This window comes from Argentina silus, assembly GCF_951799395.1.
Source record: "Argentina silus genome assembly, chromosome: 15".
Lineage (NCBI taxonomy): Eukaryota > Metazoa > Chordata > Actinopteri > Argentiniformes > Argentinidae > Argentina > Argentina silus.
Window position 1 is genome coordinate 5,481,757 of NC_139669.1, and position 23,936 is coordinate 5,505,692.

The 23,936-nt window shown below is 42.3% G+C and overlaps 3 protein-coding genes across 6 annotated transcripts in view; 2 read left to right on the forward strand and 1 right to left on the reverse strand.

The window, feature by feature from the left end:
* Positions 1–1,681: 1,681 nt before the first annotated feature.
* higd2a (HIG1 hypoxia inducible domain family, member 2A) lies at positions 1,682–3,253 on the forward strand. Its single transcript, XM_083686390.1, has 2 exons — positions 1,682–1,906; positions 2,511–3,253. Exons 1-2 carry the CDS (start codon positions 1,762–1,764, stop codon positions 2,675–2,677), a joined length of 312 nt encoding a protein of 103 aa, XP_083542516.1. The 5' UTR covers positions 1,682–1,761; the 3' UTR covers positions 2,678–3,253.
* An 88-nt stretch (positions 3,254–3,341) lies between these two features.
* On the reverse strand, positions 3,342–9,173 carry cltb (clathrin, light chain B). Its single transcript, XM_083686389.1, has 5 exons — positions 8,714–9,173; positions 7,939–7,985; positions 7,407–7,524; positions 6,303–6,414; positions 3,342–4,594 (listed from the first exon to the last, which is right to left on the reverse strand). Exons 1-5 carry the CDS (start codon positions 8,907–8,909, stop codon positions 4,423–4,425), a joined length of 645 nt encoding a protein of 214 aa, XP_083542515.1. The 5' UTR covers positions 8,910–9,173; the 3' UTR covers positions 3,342–4,422.
* An 819-nt stretch (positions 9,174–9,992) lies between these two features.
* Positions 9,993–23,936, forward strand: part of pdlim7 (PDZ and LIM domain 7) — a 30,082-nt gene continuing 16,138 nt past the window's right edge. For 2 of the 4 annotated variants that reach the window (XM_083686186.1, XM_083686183.1), the window contains exons 1-3: positions 9,993–10,133; positions 13,276–13,374; positions 22,260–22,411. In XM_083686186.1, the coding sequence (XP_083542312.1) occupies positions 10,104–10,133; positions 13,276–13,374; positions 22,260–22,411 (281 nt within the window). In that variant the 5' untranslated portion in view covers positions 9,993–10,103. The other 2 variants (XM_083686185.1, XM_083686184.1) reach the window with 2 other exon arrangements.

Sequence of the window (23,936 nt, forward strand, 5' to 3'; positions counted from 1 at the left end):
GGCGAGGGCTGTTATCAATGTCCTGATGTCTGCGAACAAACGTGATTACCTGTTCAACAGGATCCATTCTCTGCATAGTTTAGCCATTTTGACTTAAACCCACATACACTGTTCTTGGGCTGAACGGGGGCTCGACATGACGTAGCTATTTAAACTCAGCCAAGAACTAGATGATGATGATTACCTAAAGAGAGAAAGAAATCAGAACCTTTTAGAGTGGTAAATACATGTATAATTGTTTACATACTAAAAAGGGTTAAAATGAGAGTAAATTTCATGTCGTATAGTGGCTCTACTTTATGTAGCCTGTATTAATGTGAAATATTTACCTTAATATTCAATAAAAAGATTGAAATGTATTTTGTGTGAGTACTTTATTAATAATTGGGAGACATCACAACAGATGACCTAATGCAGGATGTGTAAGCTTGGTGTTTAGCCTGGTCAAAAACCAGGATGTGCACCATGCCATCCTGCCTCATCCTGCCTGTGTTCAACCTTTTAAGTAAAACGGAATGTGTCAGTGCTTAAGGCTACTGTTACTCCAGTTTGCAGTGTTAGATTGAATTATTCACGAAGTTTTTAGTTGATGCGTGATGCGCTTGTATGATAGAAAACAAGCAGAGGATCAAACCCACAGCACCCCACACTGCTCCAAAGATTACCTATATATGGTGTCATACATACATACCGTTAGCCTACAATGAAGTAGTTGAAGTAATAAGGTCAGTGGCCATGAGCAATAAGTTCTCCATTGAAATGAATATCTTCGTTCCATCAAATGCAGTGTATGCTATCCATTTAATGTTGTATCAACCTACATAGTTTGAGCACATTTTAACTTAAAGTAATATCGGTTAGACAAGAGGAACACACTATAAATTTAACATCTCTGAATGTGGAGTCTGAGACCTCCAACCTTGCGGAGACATTTGTTCATGACGCGCAGGCTGTGGTGACCTCCTTTCAGCCACCAGACGCTGTTCGCTGCAGATTTAATCAGGTCGACAACTGTCGGGCCAGCCATAAAGAAAAACCTGGAAAGGCTTATGTGGAAAATCCTCATTTCACTATCAAGACTGAGGGAGCTCATGTCCCTGAATTCACTGAATGGGTTGCAGACTTCAGGCAGTTATTGCATGCAAAAGGTTGTCCACCAAATACTAAAAATGAAAGCAAAGGGACTATGTATAAAAAGTGTAAAAAGCTGAGAATCTCTACTTTAAATTCATAGTAATTGTTTTGATTTCCAAGCTTTTGGAATGTAGAGCCAAAAGAAGAAAAACATGCTCCACTGTTCCATTACTTATATGTATATTCTTTATAGCCTATATTTTTTTAGGCTGCACCTCGCACGAAGCAGTCCTCCACTAAATCATCAATAAATGAATAAGCCTCAATTGTTGTCACATCTGGGGAATTTATTGTGCGACCAGGAATCACATTACCATACAAATACATAACATGGTATAAATTGGACCAGATAACGTATGCGTTCACGTATGAGTGACACATTGTTTATGCCACTCATTCATTATATCATTCAATCCAATCCAATCCATTCGAGGCATCCCGCACCCTAGACAAATATTCTCTTTGGAGTACGTGTAATCTCTTACATATCCAAGATCTTTGTTTCAACCTTTGCACCCACCCCTTCCGATAGCTTTGCTAGCGAACACAACTAGCTTCCTAAACACTCTCCAAGCGTAGCCCCGTCACCGCTGCTGCTACCCGGCCGTACCAGAGCAGGCACCGAAAATGACTCAACCAGCAGGGCCCGTTGTCTTCGACATGTCACAGCCCCCTGTTATTGAAGGATTTAGCCCTTTGGCGCGACAAAAAGAAGAGACGTTCAAAGAAAAGTTTATGAGGAAAACAAGAGACAACCCGTTTGTCCCTATAGGTGAGTTATATACATGCAGTCACAGCTGAGTTTAAAGCTAGCTAGCTAGCTGTTGACCACCGCTTTAGCTATCGTTAGCCAGAAATAGCAACAATGCCCATTCGTAGTTGTAGTATGTACTGGACGTTTCATTGAGCAGCCAGGCAGAAAGGGTCGTGGCGTGCAACGCATAGCTCCGTAAAAATGGTCAAATGTGTTGTTGCACAGCTGCGCAGTTAGCTGGCTAACTTATATGCTAGCGAGCGAGCCATCTACCTGCAGGGTGCGTACTCAACCTTCTTATAACTTTCACATAACATTTCACGCGTTGTCCTGGACATATTATCGAACATGGTGCGGTTTATTGAATTATAGCATTGTCTCTTGATTGTAACACTGTGCTGGTGTCCACGTATGAAACATTACAGGGATCAGAATGCCCTTGTCAAGGAGTTTCCATAAACAAATGTTTAGACTAGTGCAATCAATGGCATTGTCAGTGACATGCCACACTGGTAGACGGGTGTCCGTGGTTTTGCATTTTAGTTTTAAGAAATGAATTATAATTCAGGGAAGGTTAATGCCTGGCATGAGTGAATCACACCTATCTGGTCTCCCTCCCCAGGTTGTTTTGGAACAGCTGGGGCCCTGATCTATGGTCTCCGTGCTTTCAAACAAGGAAAGACCCGACAATCGCAGCTGCTGATGAGGGGCCGTATTTTTGCACAGGGCTTCACTGTGTTCGCTATCATTTTTGGCGTATTCACGACAGCTTTGAAGCCCAAGCAGTGAAGACGGAGCTGAAGCAGACCGTTGTCACGCTTACGTCAACACTTGCCAAGTTGATCCTACTTTTTGACAGAACTGTGGTGAAAGAAATGTCCTGTATATAATGTTTGGAATGATAAACAGATATTTCAAAGATTTGTTCCTTTTTCGGGGCTCCCTTAACTGTGCTTTGGTCTGGCCCAGTGAAATCACACAGGCTACATCTTCTGCAGATGGCAAGCAATCAGGTCAACGTGTGTGTAACTATAGTTTTAAGTAGTGCAATACAGTTAACAAATCTGAATCTGAGGAATTTGCTGCTTTGTGGATGAAGACCATCTCTGCATAAGAGACTTGGAACCAACATTTTGCACTGTGTTGTATTTCTCACATCAGCTGTAATAGCCATAGCTAATGAAACACTGAGCATTGTATATTCTGACATTTGCATATAAACTCAAAATAAGATGTAATGTGCAAGTTACAGTATGATTAACCCCATGACGACTGGAATCTTGGGAATGGTGGCTGAGATTCTGGAAGGTTCTCAGGTTTTGTTCCAAGGTTCTGGATGTCCCCTTATTAAAATGTAAAAGTTAACCATTTGTGTGGCTATTTGAGAGAGAAAGAGTGTTCAAGTGTATACTAAATAAGACAACATTTTGCTTGATGGAGACTACAAAAACAGTCGGACCTCAGTTTGTTTTTATTCATGGACAAAGAGTTTTCCAGTTCCCACGTAACATTCCCTTATCTGTATGAGCATTCTTTTATATCCAAATAGGCAACATGTGATCACAGATTTAGGCAATACATTTGAGAATGAGGGGTCTCCTAATTAATCGTACATATTTCAAATAAAACAAGAGTACAACCTTTACAATATTAATGATGTGCTTTCAAGCATGTTGTCAATTGCCATGACATGAAGGCTGCTAAAACTGTATGGCACAAACCCCCAATTATGTAAATTCGTGTAAGGTTTATGTTACTCAACTGAGGATATACCAAGATTGTAAGGTTCTTTGGTCATAAACAAATTTCTTTTTTTTGTACAGACTAGTCAGCCTGGGAAGGAAATACATCTTGCCAAAAAGCACAAACAGTGACAGTAGTAAGGAGTAAGATCAAAAAGGCCACAAGCTCAAAGCATTTAAAAAAGGACATTTCTAGCTACCTTAAATAATTAGGAATATCATACAACATCTTAATTCTTCATGTAAAACAGGCATGGGTGATTACAATCTATTTCTAAGTAGTGCTGGACTGTCTTCTTTTGTAAGACTTCACAAACAAATACAATTAAAATGTAGTTGTGATTAATGACCTAATCTGGCAATTTAGAAAATACAAAACTCAAAACACATTTCACATCCAAAATATTGGCAGAGATATCGTGCAGTTAAGAGAGAATTTTGACCTAATCACCTCTCAGTTAAAGCTGGAGGGAGGAGCTTGATTTTCAGTAACAGTATTGATTTAACTTCAGTTCTGGGTTGGTTAAATAAAGTCTTGCGGAGGGATATCAAAACCATTGAGCAGTCCATCATCTTTTGTCAAGAAAGTGAGGTATATTATATCAGTTGTATCAATTAAAATAGGCATAATGAACCACAGAAGAGGCAAATCAATTTTTTCAAAAATTAGAAACATACCAAAGAGGAGAATCTGAAATTAAGAGTCCCATATCAAGGGCATACAATTGCTGCTCTGATTAAAGCAAATATGATTAACAACTTGAACTGTTAAGAGAATAGAAATTACCCAACCTAGCGAACCAGAGGTGTCTGCTTGAGGGAAATGAGCACTGAGCGCATTCGGGACACATCCTTGGCCGTCTTGTTGGTTTTGGGATTGAAGTCGCAGAGCCGGGCTACCCTTTCCCACTCGGTCCCTGGGCTGTCACCATCACACTCTGCAAGGAAGGCCTCTTCTGATGCCCTGGAGGAGAGAGGACACCAGGGGAAGACATAGATACATAGAGGCTTAACACGCAGCATTTGGGAAGCATTTTCTCACTGCCATGGCTTTGCAAAAACTGTTTCTTTTTCCTCAAATGCACTTGCAACATCTCATTCATGTGACTAGTATCCTTACATTAAAACTTGACTAGAGGGGTTTGATATCCAAGTCCATGCATTTCTGACAAATAACCACACAACTAAAACTGTAAACTGCATTCCATGAACATTGAACTGAAACTATGGCCACTGAATGTCGATGATCATTACTTGATGTTACTTGTCAGAAGGATCAAACACAAACCGCCCCTCCCGACATTGTTAATCACATGTTTTACACCTGGGGGCATGCATACTATGGGAACAGGAACTAGCAGCAACTCGTACTAAGAGCAATTACAATACATCGAAAGAGCATGAGAGTTCTAAAACCTACACAAAGCCTATCACATCAGAGTTGGGCTGTTTGTAGAAAGCCTTATCAGCAATCCTAGTAAATAGGCCAAGAGTGCAGGGAAGAGAGGGAGACAGAGGAAAACAGTGTCAGTGTCACACGAAAAGCAGATAGAAGTTAAGTGCAACCATGACAGAAGGAAGCCATGACGCCACAGAGAGGACCAGAGCACTAATGAGATATCAGGGTTAGACAGTCATAATCGATGGTGCATCACAATCCGCACCTGTGGAAGTGAACAGATAAAAAATACAATTTTGGTTCACAGTCGAATCGTCGTATTGCAGACTGTGACAAACAGATGGAGGATCTCAGGCTACAGGCTGGATACAGCCTAGGGCCTAGCCATACAGTGACATTAAATGTGTAGATCAGTGTTTGATAGATTGTCTTTAGGATTTCTTGCTTTGGTTTGTTGTGCCCAGGTTGGGTTGGCCTGGGCACAGTACAAGCCTCTCATTAGGGGTCATCTCAGTGCTTACAGGGACATTAAAAGCAGAAAGTGTTTTGGTTGCAAACTGATACCGTGTCAGACTTGGACAGAGTCTGTTGGAAGCACAGGAAAAGGTTGGTGTTAGGACAGAAAAGAAAACCCCACAGAGAATGACTGAAGTTTTTGACAAATAAAAGCATGAATTTAAAATACAGTGATTACAATTCAAAGTGCAGACAAAGATGGTATTGAAAGGTGTTAGTTATAGATTTAAAAATGAACATTGATGAAAATGACAAAAAAAAAGGGTTGAACATGAGATGAACGTGGTATGATGTTGATTGGTAATCAGTGCTCTCCAGAACAGTTGTATGACAGCATTGTAATTTGGTTACAAAACTGATAAAAAATACATGAACAACCCTATTAATAGTTATTACACATGCAAGTTATGATCTGAGCATCTTAAATAATTAGCAATATCCATCTGTTACCAAAATCAGGCCAACAGAACATTTGAGCCCTTCAGGAATTGAGGTCAGCTGTCAGAGTTCCAATTTTCGATTCTATTCATCAACTGAGAGACCCTGTTCCCAAAATGACTATTAAACACGAACACTCTAGACTTTCAGTGGCAGTGTTCTCTTTTATATTCTGCTTCCTCTTCTAGTGAAATAACAAGGCTATAATAACCACAGGAACTGAAACGTCCTGAGCATACTCTAATCTCTTTAGTGAACTATTAGGATCCATATTCCAGACACAGACTCTGATGTGTCAAATAGGTGACCTGATGTTTACCTGTTGTTGGCCTTGTTCTTCTCCATCTGATCGTTCTGATGCAGATGCCAGTCCTCCAGCTCTTTCTTGGCCTTCTCTTTCCACTCTGCCTCTGCTGCCTTGGATGCAGAGTCTAATATGTCCACAGGAACGGAAGGAGAGGATGTAGTGAGCAGCAGAATCAACTAACCACACATATAATACTGCTGTTAAGATGCATTGCTTTGGTAATAATAATAATCTTTTATTTATATAGCACCTTTCATACATAAGAATGCAGCGCGAAGGAACAGATTAAAAAACGAGAACAACCAAAACATCAGCAAAGTGCTGTACAATATAGTGCAAGAGCAGATTAAAAACAAACACAACTATAACATAATTAACTAATACAATAAAAGCAGCATCACTCAAACTAGTTGCATTGATAGTTGATCAATACAACAAAATCAGCAGAGATAGCAGCATAGATAAAATGCTAATCGAAAGCTAAATTGAAGAGAGAGGTTTTTAACTGCCGCTTAAAGATGTTTACTGAGCTTGCGTCCCTGATTTCTTGAGGTACCGTAATACCACAGTTTAGGGGCAAAGTTAAATAAATGCAGCATCACCAACTTTCTTTTGGGTTTTGACAGTAACCTTCAATAAGCTAGCAGCAGAGGACCTGAGTGCTCTTGAGGGCGTATAGATTGTCAGTGAATCAGTAAGGTAGGATGGTCCCAGCCCATTTAGTACTTTAAATACGAGTAGAAGGACTTTGAAGTCAATTCTAAACGATACAGGGAGCCAGGGTAGAGCAGTTAAGACTGGAGTGATACGCTCTCTCCTCTTAGTTTTTGTCAGTAGCCTAGCAGCAGAGTTTTGAATTAGTTGGAACCTGTCTATAGACTTCTTGGGGGGGCCAGTAAAAAGTGCATTACAGTAGGCTAGGTAATGTATAGTGTACACCCCCTTGCATATTGACAGCCCACTACTCGCTCTGGTACCTGTGTAGTGGCACTGTAATTACTGTACTAATGTTGTTGTGTTAACATTATACACTATGGTCTATTTGTAATTGCTTTGCAACTTAAAATATGTTGGACTCTATACTGACAGAACGCCTGTAGCTATGTATGTGCTTACCTAGTTCCTCTAGGCGAGCTCTCTGCTCCTCCCTCCACTTGCGCAGACTCTCAGGTTCCTGTCTCAGCTGGTCCACCTGGGCGATGGCCGCATAGCTGTCTGACGGACCGTTGGCCTCCTGAAGGGAGGAACGGTGGGATAGTTTACCATAAGACATCATAACTTAACAATTAAAACACACACAAGTTTCAAAATGGGGAGAGCGGTTTATAGTGGAACTATTCTAGGTGGGCACAGTCCAATACAGTAGGAAAACCCATTGAACCGAAAACATCTGTCATCAGCTGGTATGAAGTTTGATAGATCTGTGAGTGGAATTGACAGCAAACACAGGACAAGGTACGCTCCTATATGTGGACCTACTTTTATAACAAATGGACACTTGACTCTGGACTGAGAAATACCGAAATCATACTTGTCTCTTCTCCATGCCATGCTTCCTTGACCAGCATACCTTTCACTTCAAGTATCAAACTCATTTACAGCCAGTTGACAGACAGAAAAGCAGACTAAATAGCAAGCAAATTCTCACCTCAAACATGTCTCCGTTCACTGTGGCAGGTTCCTCTTCAAAGCCATCTACAACCAGAAATACAAAAAACGGGTTTTAACGTCACTTGACCAATTTTGCATGATCCCACACAAGCTACAGTCGCGTTACTTTGACAGCTGAAAGTGAGACACAGGAATGCAGATACACCTGTTCGAGCAGTGTTGCTCTCGCACTGTTCATTTGAACTGAGTGAGGATCCCTTGTGGTTATGGACATTACCCTAACAGATCCGACAGTGGTCAGCACAGTAACTTCTAGCTCGTTCACAACTGTTGTTCATTGTACATCAATCATGATCTACCGGTATGTTGTAGCAGAGAACCTACCTAAGTTAGCTAGCTACAGCGAGCAACCATGGGGTCAGTGACTGGGGTCACTTAATGTGAGTAGCATCAGATTGGGTCTCATCAAATCGGAAAGCAGCCTCACACACAACACATGATTGATGACCAACTTCAGTCGTTCTAGACGTTTTAGCTGGCTATCTATGTTGTTGGCAAAATGTCAAGGTGTGACCTGCGACATCTAGCCAACGTTAGCTAGCTTGACAACGTTGACAGCTTGTTAACGTGGCAGTACTTGACAGCTGGTAGTATCTAGCAAATTAGACACAAGCTCCGTTTATGCTACTGATAAACAAAGAGCTTTACCTGTGCGAGAACTATCTATGTTAGTTAACTAACGTTAGCAAAGCCAGCCAGTTGGGCTAGCTAGCTAAAATAGCAAGCTAACTTAGCTTAGCTAGGCTCCTCACCGTAATCAATCGGAGGTGATTCATCTTGCACCGGTTGCTGGGGCTGTTGGACGGCGTCTTCCAAAGCTCCAAATCCTTCGTCGTCATTCTCTATCACTGCTATTTCGCTTTCTTGTTGGGCTAAAAAAGCTGCGGCTGGGTCCTCATCAACAGGATGAACTCCGTTGTCAGAAGAAAACCCCAAATCGTCAGCCATCTTTCACAAAACAAGTGGATCCTTTGGCTGACTTGCTGCCTGCCTCTATAGCCACGACTCCTTCCGCAATAATTTCGATTGAGCGTAGTGCTTTGCTATAGGACAAGCAGTTTGCTCTGCTAGCAATCAAATTTAACGTTTAATTTAGGAGAGAAAGTGTAGTTATTATGGGTCATCTGACAACTACACAGCTAATCCAATTCGGGCAGACTAGTGTAGTTTATTCAGACAGAGGCTCGAACTACTACTGACTTCCAACTTGACGGTCTCACGGTGCCGGCGTTGTTGGGTACCACCTTCAACTTTGTTGTTTGTTTTAATCTGTCTCCATCTACTGGGCACATTGGTAGTTGCAGTTTGTCTTGCGACTTCTGTATGCATGAATTATTATAGCCTGATAAAACCAAAAAGGGTTCTAAGAAAAGAGTTCTCCAGCTGTCCCTGAGGGAGAATCATTTTGGATCCACGTAGAACCCTTTTGGAATTCATGTCGAAGAACAATTTCCACGAGTGTTCTACATGGAACCCAGAATAGTTCTACTTGGAAGAAGGGGACAGCCAAATAACCATTTTAGGTTAGATTATGTTGGGAAAATGGAAAACCACAGAGTTCTGGTTCTCTAATGTGTAGTGTTCACTCTGCTTTTCAGACTGTTTGATTTAGGATAGATCATCAGTTGAATGCCATACCTTGTCAATAGACCTAAGTAAACGCATAACATATTCACAAATCCCAATCTGGTTATTATGGCAGAACACACTAACTGCCAAATAGTATGTTAAAAAAAGAATTAGCAAAGAATTCACAACAGCATGGAAAATTATGTAGTGATGCTGACAGAAGACACTATATGAAACATGCACGCCCCCTCACAGGACGCTGGTCTAGGGTCAGTTGTGTGTTCCCCACACTAAGGTTAAATTTGGGATTTGGCGATGGTAAGCTGATCCTAGATCAGTGCGTATGGCGCAACTTGACACCGGTGTGGTATCAACAGACTCTGGGATAACCCATGTGACTTGCTGACGTTACTGTAGAATCCTACTAAAGACGAATACAGGGAATTAATGCTGCTGCTTACGAAAGGATCCGCAGTGCCTCTGACGTCCAAGTCGAGGAAGTCCGAAGTTTCGGCTGGTTTACTTTATTGATTCACTTTATTTCATTTTAAGACGAAAGAAGCCTGACTCGCAATGTCCGGTGAACACAAGGAGGGCCAAGAGGTAATTCTGAAAACTGTGCACATTCTAAATCCAGGAATATAATAAGGTTATAGCATGTAAAACGTTTTAGTACATTTATTGTTCCCGCAAGTTTGTATGAAGACTGAGTTTATAATGGCGTTGCATTGGTTCTCTTATAACCTGAAATTAGAGTGTTTGCATGTTTTTTTCCTTTGAAAGTTTTATTCTAAAACTGCCCGGCGACATAGCGGTTGAGACCACGAAGTAGTCGCGTAGAGGTCCAGAAGTTTGCTCAGTCTTGATCGCCGCGGCCCTTCTAGCTTTTTCCAGGCCTCTGTCTTCCTTATCTGATTATGCGAATCCAGTTTAGATTTCAGTAGATTTAATATTTCGACACTTAAACAAAAGACACCCCGCCCCAGAAGTATGCACCTCCTATTTTAAGATTGCACATTCAATATATTCATTAAAAAGTTTCCTGCCATGTTTGCAATAGTTGTGACAAAGGTAGGCTACAATTTATCAGTTGTTAGAGTTACAAAATACCCAGCAGACACCGATAATTACTATTACTATACTGTCACAGCCGATGGACATTGGTAGTCATACTTGAATGACAACTCATTCACTTGTGTAGTCTGCCTCAAACCACTGTCATGATGGGATTAGTACACTATTTATTATTATTAGTTAAACAAAGAGAACACTGTTCCTGAAAACAAGCAAACAAATGGTCCCAGGCCAGGGGCATTTAGTGTTTCTCACACTGGAATGCAGAGCCTCATCAGTCTGGAAGGGCAAGAAGGCCTAATTGTCTTTTTGTATTCTTTAGCCATTACTGTAACTTGTACTGTATGACCACTGTTACTTTTTCATTTTGGTAAAAGAGTCTCCACAAATTAGGCTTATAGTTCAAGGTGGTTATTTCAGCAATGTCTAAACGTGGTCCTCTGAACCCTGCTATTCTGGGAATTGATACACACTTAAACTGGTTTAGGCAGACTTTCCACTCTCATTATTGAAGTGTTGGAAGAAGTGACTCTGAAATTACAATTATTCGTTTTACTTTTTTCCATAAACTTTTTGTACCTGCCTACATTGGGATTTGAATGTCACCTTTTAAACATATGTTTAAGTCTTTTCTGGGCTGTCAGAGACCTAAGCATAGCTTGCTTTTCTAAAAAAAAAAGTAGAGATGTAATGTTTTTTTGGCTTGTTTTAGTTGACAGGGTAGCATTGAGTTGTACTGTAATGTATTTTCTATATAATATTAGTAACTTTTTTACTCCAGTGAGAGAAGGCGAACAAGATCCCTCTGCATCTTTAAGGGTTCTGATGTCATATCCTAATTGCCGGTTTGGTTATATTGTGCTGAAATGTACTTTATGCCCTCTGGAAGGAATGTAGGATTCCGTATGCTTCAGTGCAGTCCTGGCAGTTCTTTTCTTTTGTGATTCCTCTTATTCTATTGGCTTTTATGTGCTAAGCGGTCGCCAGAAAATATGGGGAGTTGATGTTCCCTCTCTACCTCTCCCTCTCCCTCTCTATCTCTCCCTCTCTCTACCCCCCTCTCTGTGACTCATGTGGGTGTTGAGCTGAAATAGTTTGGTGTAGTTTTACATTCCTTATATAGCCTCTGAGGAGTGTGGAGAGGCGAGAGCCTGCCTGTGTCACAAGGAGGGGGGTAGGGTTTGCCAGCAGAGAGAGAGGGAGAGCGGGGGAGAGAGAGAGAGAGAGAGGGAGGGAGAGAGAGAGAGGGAGAGAGAGGGAGAGAGAGGGAGGGAGAGAGAGTCAGCCTGCCTCAGCTCACTAGCTCTCCTTTAGCTTTCCCTGAGGTTTGGGTTACCAGCTAGCCCCTCAGGACAAGGTAGGTTTGGGTTACCAGCTAGCCCCTCAGGACAAGGTAGGTTTGCATTGCAGTGTTGGAGGCAGCAGTGTGCCATGAAGAGTATCCAATACCTTGTAGTGAGGAGGGAGTGGAGGGTGTTGGGCTACTGAGGGGAGCAGTATGCTTGTAACTCATTTGGCAACTGCAGGTGTCATGGCCTAAGGTCTCAAGCTGTCCTTGGTTCTTAAAATGACAGGTTGTTTTTATGAGTTGTGCTGCCAGTTTGCTAATAGCATGAGTTGTTCATTGAGGCCAACATTATATAGTTGGACAAATGTTATACATGGGCCTACAGTGAAGGTAGTCTGATCATTACTGGGCAGTTGAAAGTTATTTATTTGTTGACTTACAGTACAGTACCTCATGCTAATGAGGTTGATCACTATGTAGACGATTAGCAAAGAGCTTCTATCTGTAAGGGCAGAATCCTCATGTGAGATCTGCATTTCTAACTCACACTTCCACATGAATCAAGTCCGGTAATTTTATGCGAAATTTCAAGTTACACAGTATGCACAGGTCTCAAGTCAGGATTTAGCCTGTAATCCTCACAGGGGAACATTGTACTGTTCACTTATGTCCAATGAATAAAGATCAGATGGTGTCTCTCAGGCCACAGGTATTTTGATGCTGCTAGGGACCATATTCTGATTTGAGATGCAAATAGCTCTCTCGACATGAGTGGCCTTTGAACATTCGTGTTCATCAAGTGGTAATTTGTATCAAGCATCTGTAGCGTTGTTTTTTTTTTTTCAAGTATTCGATTTTTGGCCTTTGACTAGAGCAGTGTTTCCCAAAAGGTGGGTACAGTTGGAACACCCTGGTGGTTGTGGCTGAAGACTGAGTCCTGGTTTTGTTTGCTTGTTTGATCACAAACAAGGTCATGGTGCCAAAAAGGTTATTATTGAGGTTACTGTCACAGTGGAGGAACTGTGTGAATTCTGATGTGTGGTACTGTACTGTAGGTAGGCCTATACCAGGATACTATTTTGGTATGTTAACAATGTCCTCATGGGCTGGTACACTCAGATGGACACACGCAACATACATCCTTGTACTGTAGCAGATGACCATTGACCTACATTAATGTAATCTTCGCTATATCTGTTTGAGTTACTAATCTGTACTCTGATTTATATTGCCCCTCTGATATTCCATTAAAGAAGCTTTGGTACCTACTGCACCTGACTGTTTCTGCATTCAGCCATGCTACATTGTTGCTTTGGTTGGACAATGACCATATCCGCCTACTGCTAACCCATCATGTCTCCTTGTCTCCTCTCTCCCACCTAGGCCATGAATGTATACTGTATAACCCTCGAGGGCCCGGCGCCTTGGGGCTTCAGGCTGCAGGGTGGCAAGGACTTCAGCATGCCCCTAACTGTGTCAAGGGTAAGAGAGCTCCAAAAGTGTGTGTGTCTGTGTGTGTGTGTCTGTGTGTGTGTGTCTGTGTGTGTGTGTGTGTCTGTCTGTGTGTGTGTCTGTGTGTGTGGCCTTATTTCTATTATGGCAAATTGTATCACTGTCATTAATATTCAGTTTACCCAGCTCAATCTAACATCGATAGGTTAAGGCTATTTACTCCGTATGGAACCCAGCCTGGGCATGATAATCAAATTTGCCCACCCTATACCCATCACGGATGCTACAACTCGATGAACTAATGCAACTAACGTAAACCTACAAGTCCAATCAAAGTAGCTAATTTACAATCACGGAAGACAACAGCAAGCAGTTTAGCAGTATTTTACACCCGTGGGCCTGGTATATCCAAACGAGTTGCAGTGTTGGATTTTCTTTTTTTTGAGTAACGTTGTTGAGTAGACTAAGTTAGGATGCTGAATTAGCTAAGCAAGTGAAAAGTAAACGGAGAGAAAGTACAGCAAAATGTACATAGTGACCTGCTCTCTCTCTTTCTCTTCTCCTTCTCCTTAATTTGGCAAGAATTTCATTTGAACCCAGAGTTCCAAGTGGCCAGTACTCAAGGCCCTGTGAAACAAAGCAAACAGACAAGACCGGGGTTTGGTTGTGTTGACACGAACAGGAGAGTGGCACATTCCTCCACATTTGATTATTGTTTCTCAGAATCAAAGAAGTGTTGCGTACATTAAGCCATGGTTTTAGGTAAATTAATATGTCACGGCTATATGTACCCAAACTGACAGATTTTCATTCTCGTGAAAAACAACTTTGTTTCAAGAGAGTGCCTCCATTTTCCTCACTTTTGCTGGACTGCACACGTGCAGTTTCCCGCCATTCAGAAACTTGACACTACCACATCATTCTGCCATGCTATTGGCTAGCAGCCGCCATGAGACAGCCTACAAGCGTGATCCGAGATTTCTATTGGAAATGCAGGTTTGGACCTCTTAGTATAACCTCTTTGACTGGATGACCAGGTTGTCATTTAGTATAGGTACTCACACCAGAAGCGTTAAAATCCCGGAAATCTGAAGCCACGCCCCTCTACTGGGGTACGGAAGTCAAGTTTCCCCAATACAACTGACCCTCACTACAAATAGTTTACCTTTGGCCACTTTCGACATTCGCTGTTGTTGTTACTTTTATGTTCCAATAAACTTTTTCATGAGTTTGGGGTGTCATTGTCAAAATAGTTAGTCATCACCATCAATCACCTGCATCATAGTTAATAAGACGATTGGAAAACACATTGGAAACCCCATTGGAAACATTGGAAAAGATGCAGGCTTAAAGGCTTAAATTAAAATTTAAAAAATATTTTTTTTTTGGTTGAGGCTACATTTATTTGACCAGTGCGAGTGCATTCTGTGCAGCAGAGGTACAGTTTTGCTGATTTGAAGTTTTTATTTACGTTTTTTTTTATTTCATTTTCTTTCCTCAAAATTCAAGGGAGAACCATCCTCCCCTCCCCCAATGGACCAGCCTCCACTGGTGTGTATGTTATCTGCATAGTCCTACCAGTAATGATCACCATTGTTGAGACTACCTTTATCTGACCAGTGCTTTCTGTACAGCAGATGTGCAGTTTTGCTAATTTTAAGTTTTTATTTACATTTTCTTTCCTCAAAATTCAAGGGAGAACCATCCTCCCCTCCCCCAATGGACCAGCCTCCACTGGTGTGTATGTTATCTGCATAGTCCTACCAGTAATGATCACCATTGTTGAGACTACCTTTATCTGACCAGTGCTTTCTGTACAGCAGATGTGCAGTTTTGCTAATTTTAAGTTTTTATTTACATTTTCTTTCCTCAAAATCCAAGGGAGAACCATCCTCCCCTCCCCCAATGGACCTGCCTCCAATGGTGTGTATGTTGAGTCTGTCTGTATTTGCATCTGCATGTAGTTCGATTAGTCTGTATTTGTGTTCTGTGTCCCTTCCGGACATTCATTGCAAAGGTTGCTTTCTGCAGGCGAGGCTATCTAGGCTACAGCATCGACCAACCAGATGGACACCATTTGAAAGCAGCCATCTTGGAATGCGATATAAACATTGCAGTATTGGATTCTTTTATTTTTTGAGTAACGTTGTTGAGTAGACTAAGTTAGGATACTGCATTAGCTAGGCAAGTGAAAAGTAAACTAAGGAAAAGCACAACAAAATGTACATTTTGTGACCTGCTCTCTCTCTCGCTCGCTCTTCTCGTTCTCCTTAATTTGGCAAGAAATTCATTTGAACCCAGAGTTCCAAGTGGCCAGTACTCAAGGGCCTTCTGAAACAGACCAAACGGACAAGACCGGGGTTTGGTTGTATTGACGGGAACAGGAGAGTGGCATATTCCTCCACATTTGATTATTGTTTCTCAGAATCAAAGAAGTGTGGCATACATCAGTGACAGTTGGGTAAATTAATATGTCACAACTATGTACCCAAACTGAGAGATTTTCATTCTTGAAAAAAACGACTTTGTTTCAAGGGAGTGCGTCCAGTTTCCTCACTTTTGCTGGACTGCACATGCGCAGTTTCCCGCCATTCGGAAACTTGACACCACCCCATCTTTCTGCCATGGATGCTATTGGCTAGCAGCCGCCATGAAACAGCCTACAAGCATGATCCGAGATTTCGATTGGAAATGCGGTTTTGGACCTGTCTTTGACTACTATTTTGTGCACTCAGTGTAGTACTAGCTGCAGTTAGCCTATACTTTTGATTGGATGATCAGGTTATCATTTAGTATCACAATGGCTATATTTGGTGTTGGGCCGGTGCTCCGCGGAGGCGATCATTTTGACACTTTAAAAGATACAGTCTTAAAGGGGGAAAAAAATGAATGGAGCTAATGGAGATTTGGGGACAATGTTATGATCCTGACCCTGTGCAGCACCGTAGTCCTACCAGTAATGACCATTGTTGAGACTACCTTTCTTTGACCAGTGTAAGTGCATTCTGGGTAGCGGATGTACAGTTTTGCTTTGTTATTTACATTTTCTTTTCTCAAAGTCCAAGGGAGAACCACCCTCCCCTCCCCCAATGGACCTGCCTCCAATGGTGTGTATGTTGAGTCTGTCTGTATCTGCATCTGCATGTAGTTCAATTAGTCTGTATTTGTGTCCATGTTCTGTGTCCCCTGCGGACATTCATTGCAAAGGTTGCTTTCTGCAGGCTAGGTTATCTAGGCTACGCCATCAATCAACCAGATGGACACCATTTGAAAGCAGCTATCTTGGAGTGCAATATAAGCTCTCTCACCCCAAGATGACCCTTTCTGGTGGTGATAATGTCACCTATTGTTTGTTTTGGACAGCAATCGAATAGGACAGGACAATTGTTGGGGGGGGGGGGGGATACATGATAAGTGTAATTAAATCCATATTGCAGCTGCATTCTTTTTAGGTGTGTCAGTTGCTAGGGCTGATATCATGCAGTGAGTCTCCCTGTGGTATTGCTTCACATTTGCCTGACTCGCTCCTCACAAGGACATGTTGCAGTTTGTTTAGCCTTGCCTTAGAGCACGTTGTGATCTGTTTTAGGTCACTGCATCTTTGCTAAATGGATTCTCTTATACTCCGTAAACTACTCCCGGCATTAAAATGAATAACACCCAGCCCGAATTTCCAGTCCTTATATGAGGAATATTGCTTTTCATGTACACACTGCTGCTTGCACACACACATGTCCCAACCCTGCAGCTATTGGACATCCAGAACTGGGACTCTATAATACACTCACTTGTGCATGTGTTAATGTTAGAATGGATGAGGCCCTGTGGTGCAAGCAGCAGTTAAAACAGCCTGTCGGTACATGTTATCTGTGTCACTACCTGACTGTCTTTAACAGGCTTCAAAGTAACGTAACAGAACGTTTTCTTTGGATGCACAACAGGGATTTTTTCTTCTTCACAAACAAGATCGAACGGATAAAAAAAAACAAAAAACATATTTCAGGAATGAAAAACTAAACCATGTTTTGGAGGGCTGCAGTTGAGGTATTGGAATGTCCGTTAGGGCTAGGCGAGGATCAGGGGGGATATCACAGGGTGAAAGTTGAAGGAGCAATAGTGGAATCAAGCCATCTCTACTTAAGTGCCTGTATCATGAAGACTCTGATGAAACATGATGACTTAATGATCAGTCAGCAGGCTACCCGTTTCCCCACAATCCACACGCATTACTTTCTCGTACTTGAACGCAAGCTAACATTTTTGTACAATGACACCTCGTATTCATGTTTTAGGGCTGGCACAGGCAATACATAGCTGTCTATGATCTGTACGCGCATCATTTGGCTAGGCTGCATGCTACGCTAACCAACACCATATTTGACCCGTCTCGGTTTTGTGGTATGGAGGGCGATGATGTCATGGGTGGTGACATAATGACTGGTAAGTGGCATATATGTACGTTGCTTGTTCATGTCACTCTGCCCTGGGGGTGTGGAGAGTGGTAAACATGTGAGTCAGATTGTACTGCAGGATTCCTGTGCTTGGGCCTCCAGAGATGGCTTGTTGTCATAAATGACTAGACTGTGAATCACTGAGTCCAACCAAGGTTTACATCCCCTAAATGGGTTGTTTCCACACAGACATGTGTCCTGACAGAAGTAGTGTCACACTAGCAGCCAGGTTTCTCCCTAGGCTCTGTCTGGCTGGGCCTGCAGTACAGTAAGTGATTTGTGTGGGTGGTCTGTCTAAAGCCCCTCAAGGGATTGTCAAATAAGTTGATTGCACAATAAAGAACATGCCGGCTGACAGGACAAAAGCCGCTGTATGATCCTTCGGGGCAAAGAGATGGACAGAGATAAACCTTGAAAGACGAATGTGTGTGAGAGTGTGTGTTTTTGGAGATAACGTTATTTAACTTAGATTTGTGGTGGTTGGATTTATAGGCAGGATTCTAAAGGATGAGTCTGTTTATGAGTTTGGTCTGGACACTGCTGATTTAGTGCCCATTAGTAACTTTTTACATGGTCATTTATCCATGTTGTAAATGGGGATTTTTGTTCATCTGGTATTGATTTAGGTGTGTGTGTGTGTGTGTGGAAGGGAATTGTATGCCTGTGAATGCTCTGCTTCCTTCCTCCTTTCACTGAAGGCTAGGCTTGGAACGCTGTGTTTCCTCAGAATTCCTGGAATATTTCACATATCCATCCTGTCCCTGGCAACAGACAACGTCTTTGTCTAAATCCCGCGTCCAATATGTCCTTCACACATACTTTTTCCCACCAGATGACGACATGCTCATCAAATCTCTAAGGAATACTTTCCCAATGAAATCATGAAGTAAAACCATCTCAAGATGGATTGTCCGACAGAACCAGCCCTGCCGAGACCCGACCATCAGAAAATACTCTATCTCCCTTAAGTCTTCTGGCTTTGTGAACCCATAAACCCTCTGATTGCTTAGCTTTGAGCAACACAGAGCCATCTGGTTTCTATTGACGAGCACATGCCACACTGCTGAAATCAAATGTGTGTGTAATGAGGAAATTACAGATGATGTCATGTTAATAAGTAAGTGGTGAGGTTTGTAAGCGTCTCTCTCCAGCGCCGGGGCTGGATGTGTCATGGAGTCTCTTCCAGAGTTGAGTTTCACCATGGGTGTGTCCTTGTCTTGTCTAGACCATCTACTGATCTCACACACACACACACACACACACACACACACACACACACACACACACACACAGGGGGTGAATTAATAATGCAGGGCTGGCTGATGCATTGCCCTAAGGACGAAAGTCTACTATGGCTGGTTAAAGTTGAATGGCCTGTTGTGATCACTACAGTTTCACTATTTCACCCTGTGTTAGTGCTGGGTGTTCTCACTGTGGCCCAGACCGCTGGACCCTACTGGAGCAGCAGCAGCAGCAGCAGCAGGGTTTTGCTTTCAATTTCTCAGAGGGATATTTATGGCCTTGCATCAGCTGTGCCGAGTGATGTAAGGGGAAGATGTGTGTCTTGACTTCCAGCCCCGAAATGGCAATGGAAAGAGTAAAAGAGCAGTTAATTGCCAGTACAACCCAAGCCCGGGCCTTCTAGTTGAACCAAGGGCAGGCCACGAGCAGAGAGACGGCATGTGTCCAACTGTAGGGTCAGTTGAGGGAAGCGGTTAAGAGGTGGTTAAACCAAGGCACTGTAGAATTGGCTACCCCTTTGAAATACTATAGCATTCCAAAAATAACTCTTAGCAAGCTGCTTTGAATACACTAACTATTCTGTGGAAAAATGCCCCTAGAAAGATTACGATGATTGAAACCCTCAATTCCAGTAAGTGCTGCAAAATATTTGACCATCATATTTTAACTCGTTTACTCATTGTCGATTTGAATTTTTGATGCGGATGTCTCTGGCCTGTTGTGCGTGTGCTCCTAACAGATGTGCCATATTGATGATGATAACCAATTTTTACATATTATTACACATGTGGCAGAGGATCAGCTTGTGGGACCCCACTCCTTCTTGCTGTGATGTGGTGCGGTGTGTACAGGAACATGTTTTCCTCTGTCCCTTTCAGTATTGACAACCTGCAAGGGGGGGGGTGTAGTGTTTCCACCCCCCCCCCCCCCCCCCCACCCAAAGGTCTGAGCGCAGCAACTTTGCTGCCGCCTTCTCAAGTGAGGGAGCAGCTGTGATCTGAACCTGAGCCAGGAAGACAGGTGTCTATGTCTGTCACCGGTTCAACGCACGCACACACACACACACACACCTGTTCTTGCCTGTATCTCATTCTTACAAATCCAACATGGCTGTCTCTCACCCTTCCATCTCCATCCCACCGTACCTCCCTGTTACCCTCTCGTAACCTGTTCTTGTTATCGCTCGATTCTCCTTTTACTACGAGTTTCTCTCTTCACTCGTTTTCTCTTTCACCCATCCATCCATCCGCTCCTCAGCTACGCCAGCGCTGTCCTATCCTGTTTCTCCTCTCCACAGAATGCCTCTCTTCCTGGCCCACTGCCAGCTCCTTCCTCCTCTCAGAATATAAAACGTGTGTTAGGGCCATAGATGTTTCTTTCTCAAACACGTGCAGCCAAACATTTAAAAAGCTGTAACAACATAAATAACGACTGCTGCTACGGCCACTCTCTTTCAATCCCCTAATTGCTTCCAGCGAGCACTGAACGTAGGTAATTCAATTTATGTTAGAACTTGGCTTCAGATTAGAAGTGCTTTTTATATAAGAGTAATTCATATAATGGTCCCGTGATTTTAGTTTTTCTTGTTTTGTTTTTTTGTAGTTTTTTTTTTTTTTTTTTTTAAATTGATTTTCTCCGAAGATGTTTTGATGGTTTCTCTGCTGTATTGCAGCAAGGAAAAGGTCATGTTCTACACTGTCTCTGTAATACTAGTCAGTTTTCACTTTCATCAGCTATTGGAATATATTACCTTGCCTCTCTTGCGGAAGTGTTTGTAGAATGTACTTAATCAAAGCGGTGAATCTGATAGCTTAGTGGAACAAGGTGGAAACCTATTGATTCAGTGCTGATTCCGCCGACCGTTTGATGAGCCAATGTCTACAGGGATCCATGACATCAGAGAGTAATCCTGACGGGGTTGGGCCTGAAAGCCTGGCCACTTATCTGATGTTGAACACTTTGTACTCCAGCTATCTGAGACTTTGACTTGAGTCTTGAGTTTCATTAAGCCTCCGGGACACGCTGACTAAGCCCTTACAAAACACAATTTGGCAACTCGGCTCTGTAATATCAACGTTTTTGAAAGGACACTGCAGGGAGTCAATCTGGTCCGTCCACATACGCCACGTGTTTTTACTGAGCGCGGCGAAGGCTCTAACTCTCACGTTTGTCATCTACAGCGACAACCACTCCAAATGACATCATTCACATGTCTATTAAAAGGCTAATGGCTTACCTGATAGGGTTGATGTAGGAACTGTCGTGCTTCGGCGAAAACGCAAGGGGGAAATATAGGTACCATCTGGTCACCCAGCCGCTCTGTCTGTTGTAAGTTAACTTCAAAGCTGCAGTCCACATCTGCAACGTATCATAAGAGGTGATGTCATTGTCAGATAACCCATAACCCCCTGATCCTCATTGTAGTGAATGGGCTAACATGTCAGATGTAGATACACAGAGTCTCTTTACAGATCATTGGATGCTGATAACAGATTCCAACCCAAACACAAATGGTCATGGCTTATGTATTCATGTATGTAGTCATTGCAACAGTAGATTACTGTGAAAAAGTGCTCCTCAGTGATCTGTGTATAAGTGAAAGATAATCTTTGCTGATTTACTGGTTTGTTTGCACGCTGGATGTTTCAGCGTATACCCTAAATGTATGCACTTGCTAATGGACTCGTTCATATGGACTCGTTCCTATGCTGCAACTAAAGTGTTTAAGTGTTTAAGACTATAACATTTATGCCTCCTCTATGGGACCATATGTGAATAAGCACCTAACTCTGATTTTGGGATTTGATGGATTTCATGTATATTCTCCTGAACGTATTCCAACACATGATCTATGGAAATATCAGAGGATTATTACATTTCACATGTATTTATGCAGCTGTACTGCTGGGTGAAATCTAATATAATGGTGAAACTGAGCACTGCTCAGTCATTTCATGGGTAGTAACGTGTACTTGTGTTTTTAAGTGGGCATTATGAGCATTATAAAACGTTTAACAAAATAAAGGAATGGAATGGAATGGAATGTGAGTCGTCGTCGTCGTCATCATCATCATCGTCGTCCCCTGTCCTGTTTGGTATCCACATCGCGACTTTGTTTTGTCTTTTTCATGTGAAAAGAGTGGTAGAGAATGATACACTTTAGGAATGTTACCCTCTGTCTCACCTCTTTATCTCTCTCTCTCTCTCTCTCTCCCCCTCTAGCTGACCCCCGGGGGGAAGGCAGCCCAGGCCGGAGTCGGGGTCGGAGACTGGGTGGTGTCCATTGGGAATGCAAATGCAGAGGAGATGACCCATGTGGAGGCACAGAACAAGATCAGAGCAGCAGAGGAGTCACTCAACCTCACCCTCAGCAAGTAAGACAAAATACCATACCGTAACATATCATACAGACAGACAGACTCACTCACCCGCAGCAAGTAAGACACCATACCATACCATACCATACCATGCTATGCCATACCATACCATGCCATACAGATAGCGAGTCTGTCTGTCTCACTCTCAGCAAATGACACCTACCATACCAGACACAGGCAGGCAGGCAGACAGACAGACACATACGCTCACTGTCATTCTCAGCGTTGTCAATATACCATGGACTCATACTGTACACCTGCCATGTCTGCTGGCAACGTTTCAGACGAGATATCATTTGAATAATGGCAGCTATGCTTCCTACCTAGACGTATAAACCACCTAGCCACTAGGTCAGACACCCATAGGAGGACAAGGTGCTTTTGTTCAGTTGAAAATCAATTGCAAACCATTATAAACACAAGTAGATAAGGGTAAGTCAGGTGACTTGCTTTAATTGAATTTAAAAAAAAGTCATTCAAGTAGATTAAAACTTTTTTTTTTTGCTAAATGAAGCCAAGCAAATCTAATTTCACCAAGCTATTTTATTCTGTGTTGGATAACAACATTTTTTTGCCAGCACACATACTTGTTAGAAAAGTCTAAGTTACTAGACACTCCCCTTTTGATGGTGTCTCATGATCGCAAGCCCAAGCTAAGGTGTCTCATCAACAGCTTCATTGTAACCGAGATGTATTTCCTCAAAGCCTTGATGGAAAAGAGTCGTAAAATCACAGTGTGATGTTTGAATAGTTCCCCACATAAAACCCTGGGACATTCAGCTAACTAAGAACATGCTGTCAGTTGCATTAATTACTGTAAGTGTCAGCTGGTTGCAACACTTAGGTGTGTTATCTTCAGCCAGCCATTTTGCATGCCAACAGGATCGCAATTGATTGCTGATAAATCTAACTTGTGGGCTTGTTAATAGTCTCAGTGGCTTTAGTAGGAGACTATCCAAATAAAGCAAGAAGAGTTGGGCCATACTCATACCCAGGTGGTGTCTTTGGTACATTGACTCTCTCCCTCTCTTTGATAGTGGCTGGCCCCAACGTTTCCCTGCCCATTATTAGATTTTAAAGAAGCCCATGGCTCTGTACCGTTCTCACACGGTGCAGGCACATACAGTACCAGTCAAAAGTTTGGACACACCTTCTCATTCAATGGTTTTTCTTTATTTTTTTATTATTTTCTACATTGTAGATTAATATTGAAGGAACTATGAAGGAACATATATGGAATTATGTAGTAAACAAAAAAGTGTTAAACAAACCAGAATATATATATATATTTTAGATTCTTCAAAGTAGCCACCTTTTGCTTTGATGACAGCTTTGCACACTCTTGGCAAGGTGTGTCCAAACTTTTGACTGGTACTGTACTCTGAGACACATTTCCCATGACATAAACAGCCAGGCCTCTTGCTGACTCGGCCGGCTTTTCCTGTAGGAAGAGGTCACACACTATAGCCTAAACAGACCAGAAGTGGAGTGGGAGAGACGAGAGAGGGGGAGACAGTAACAG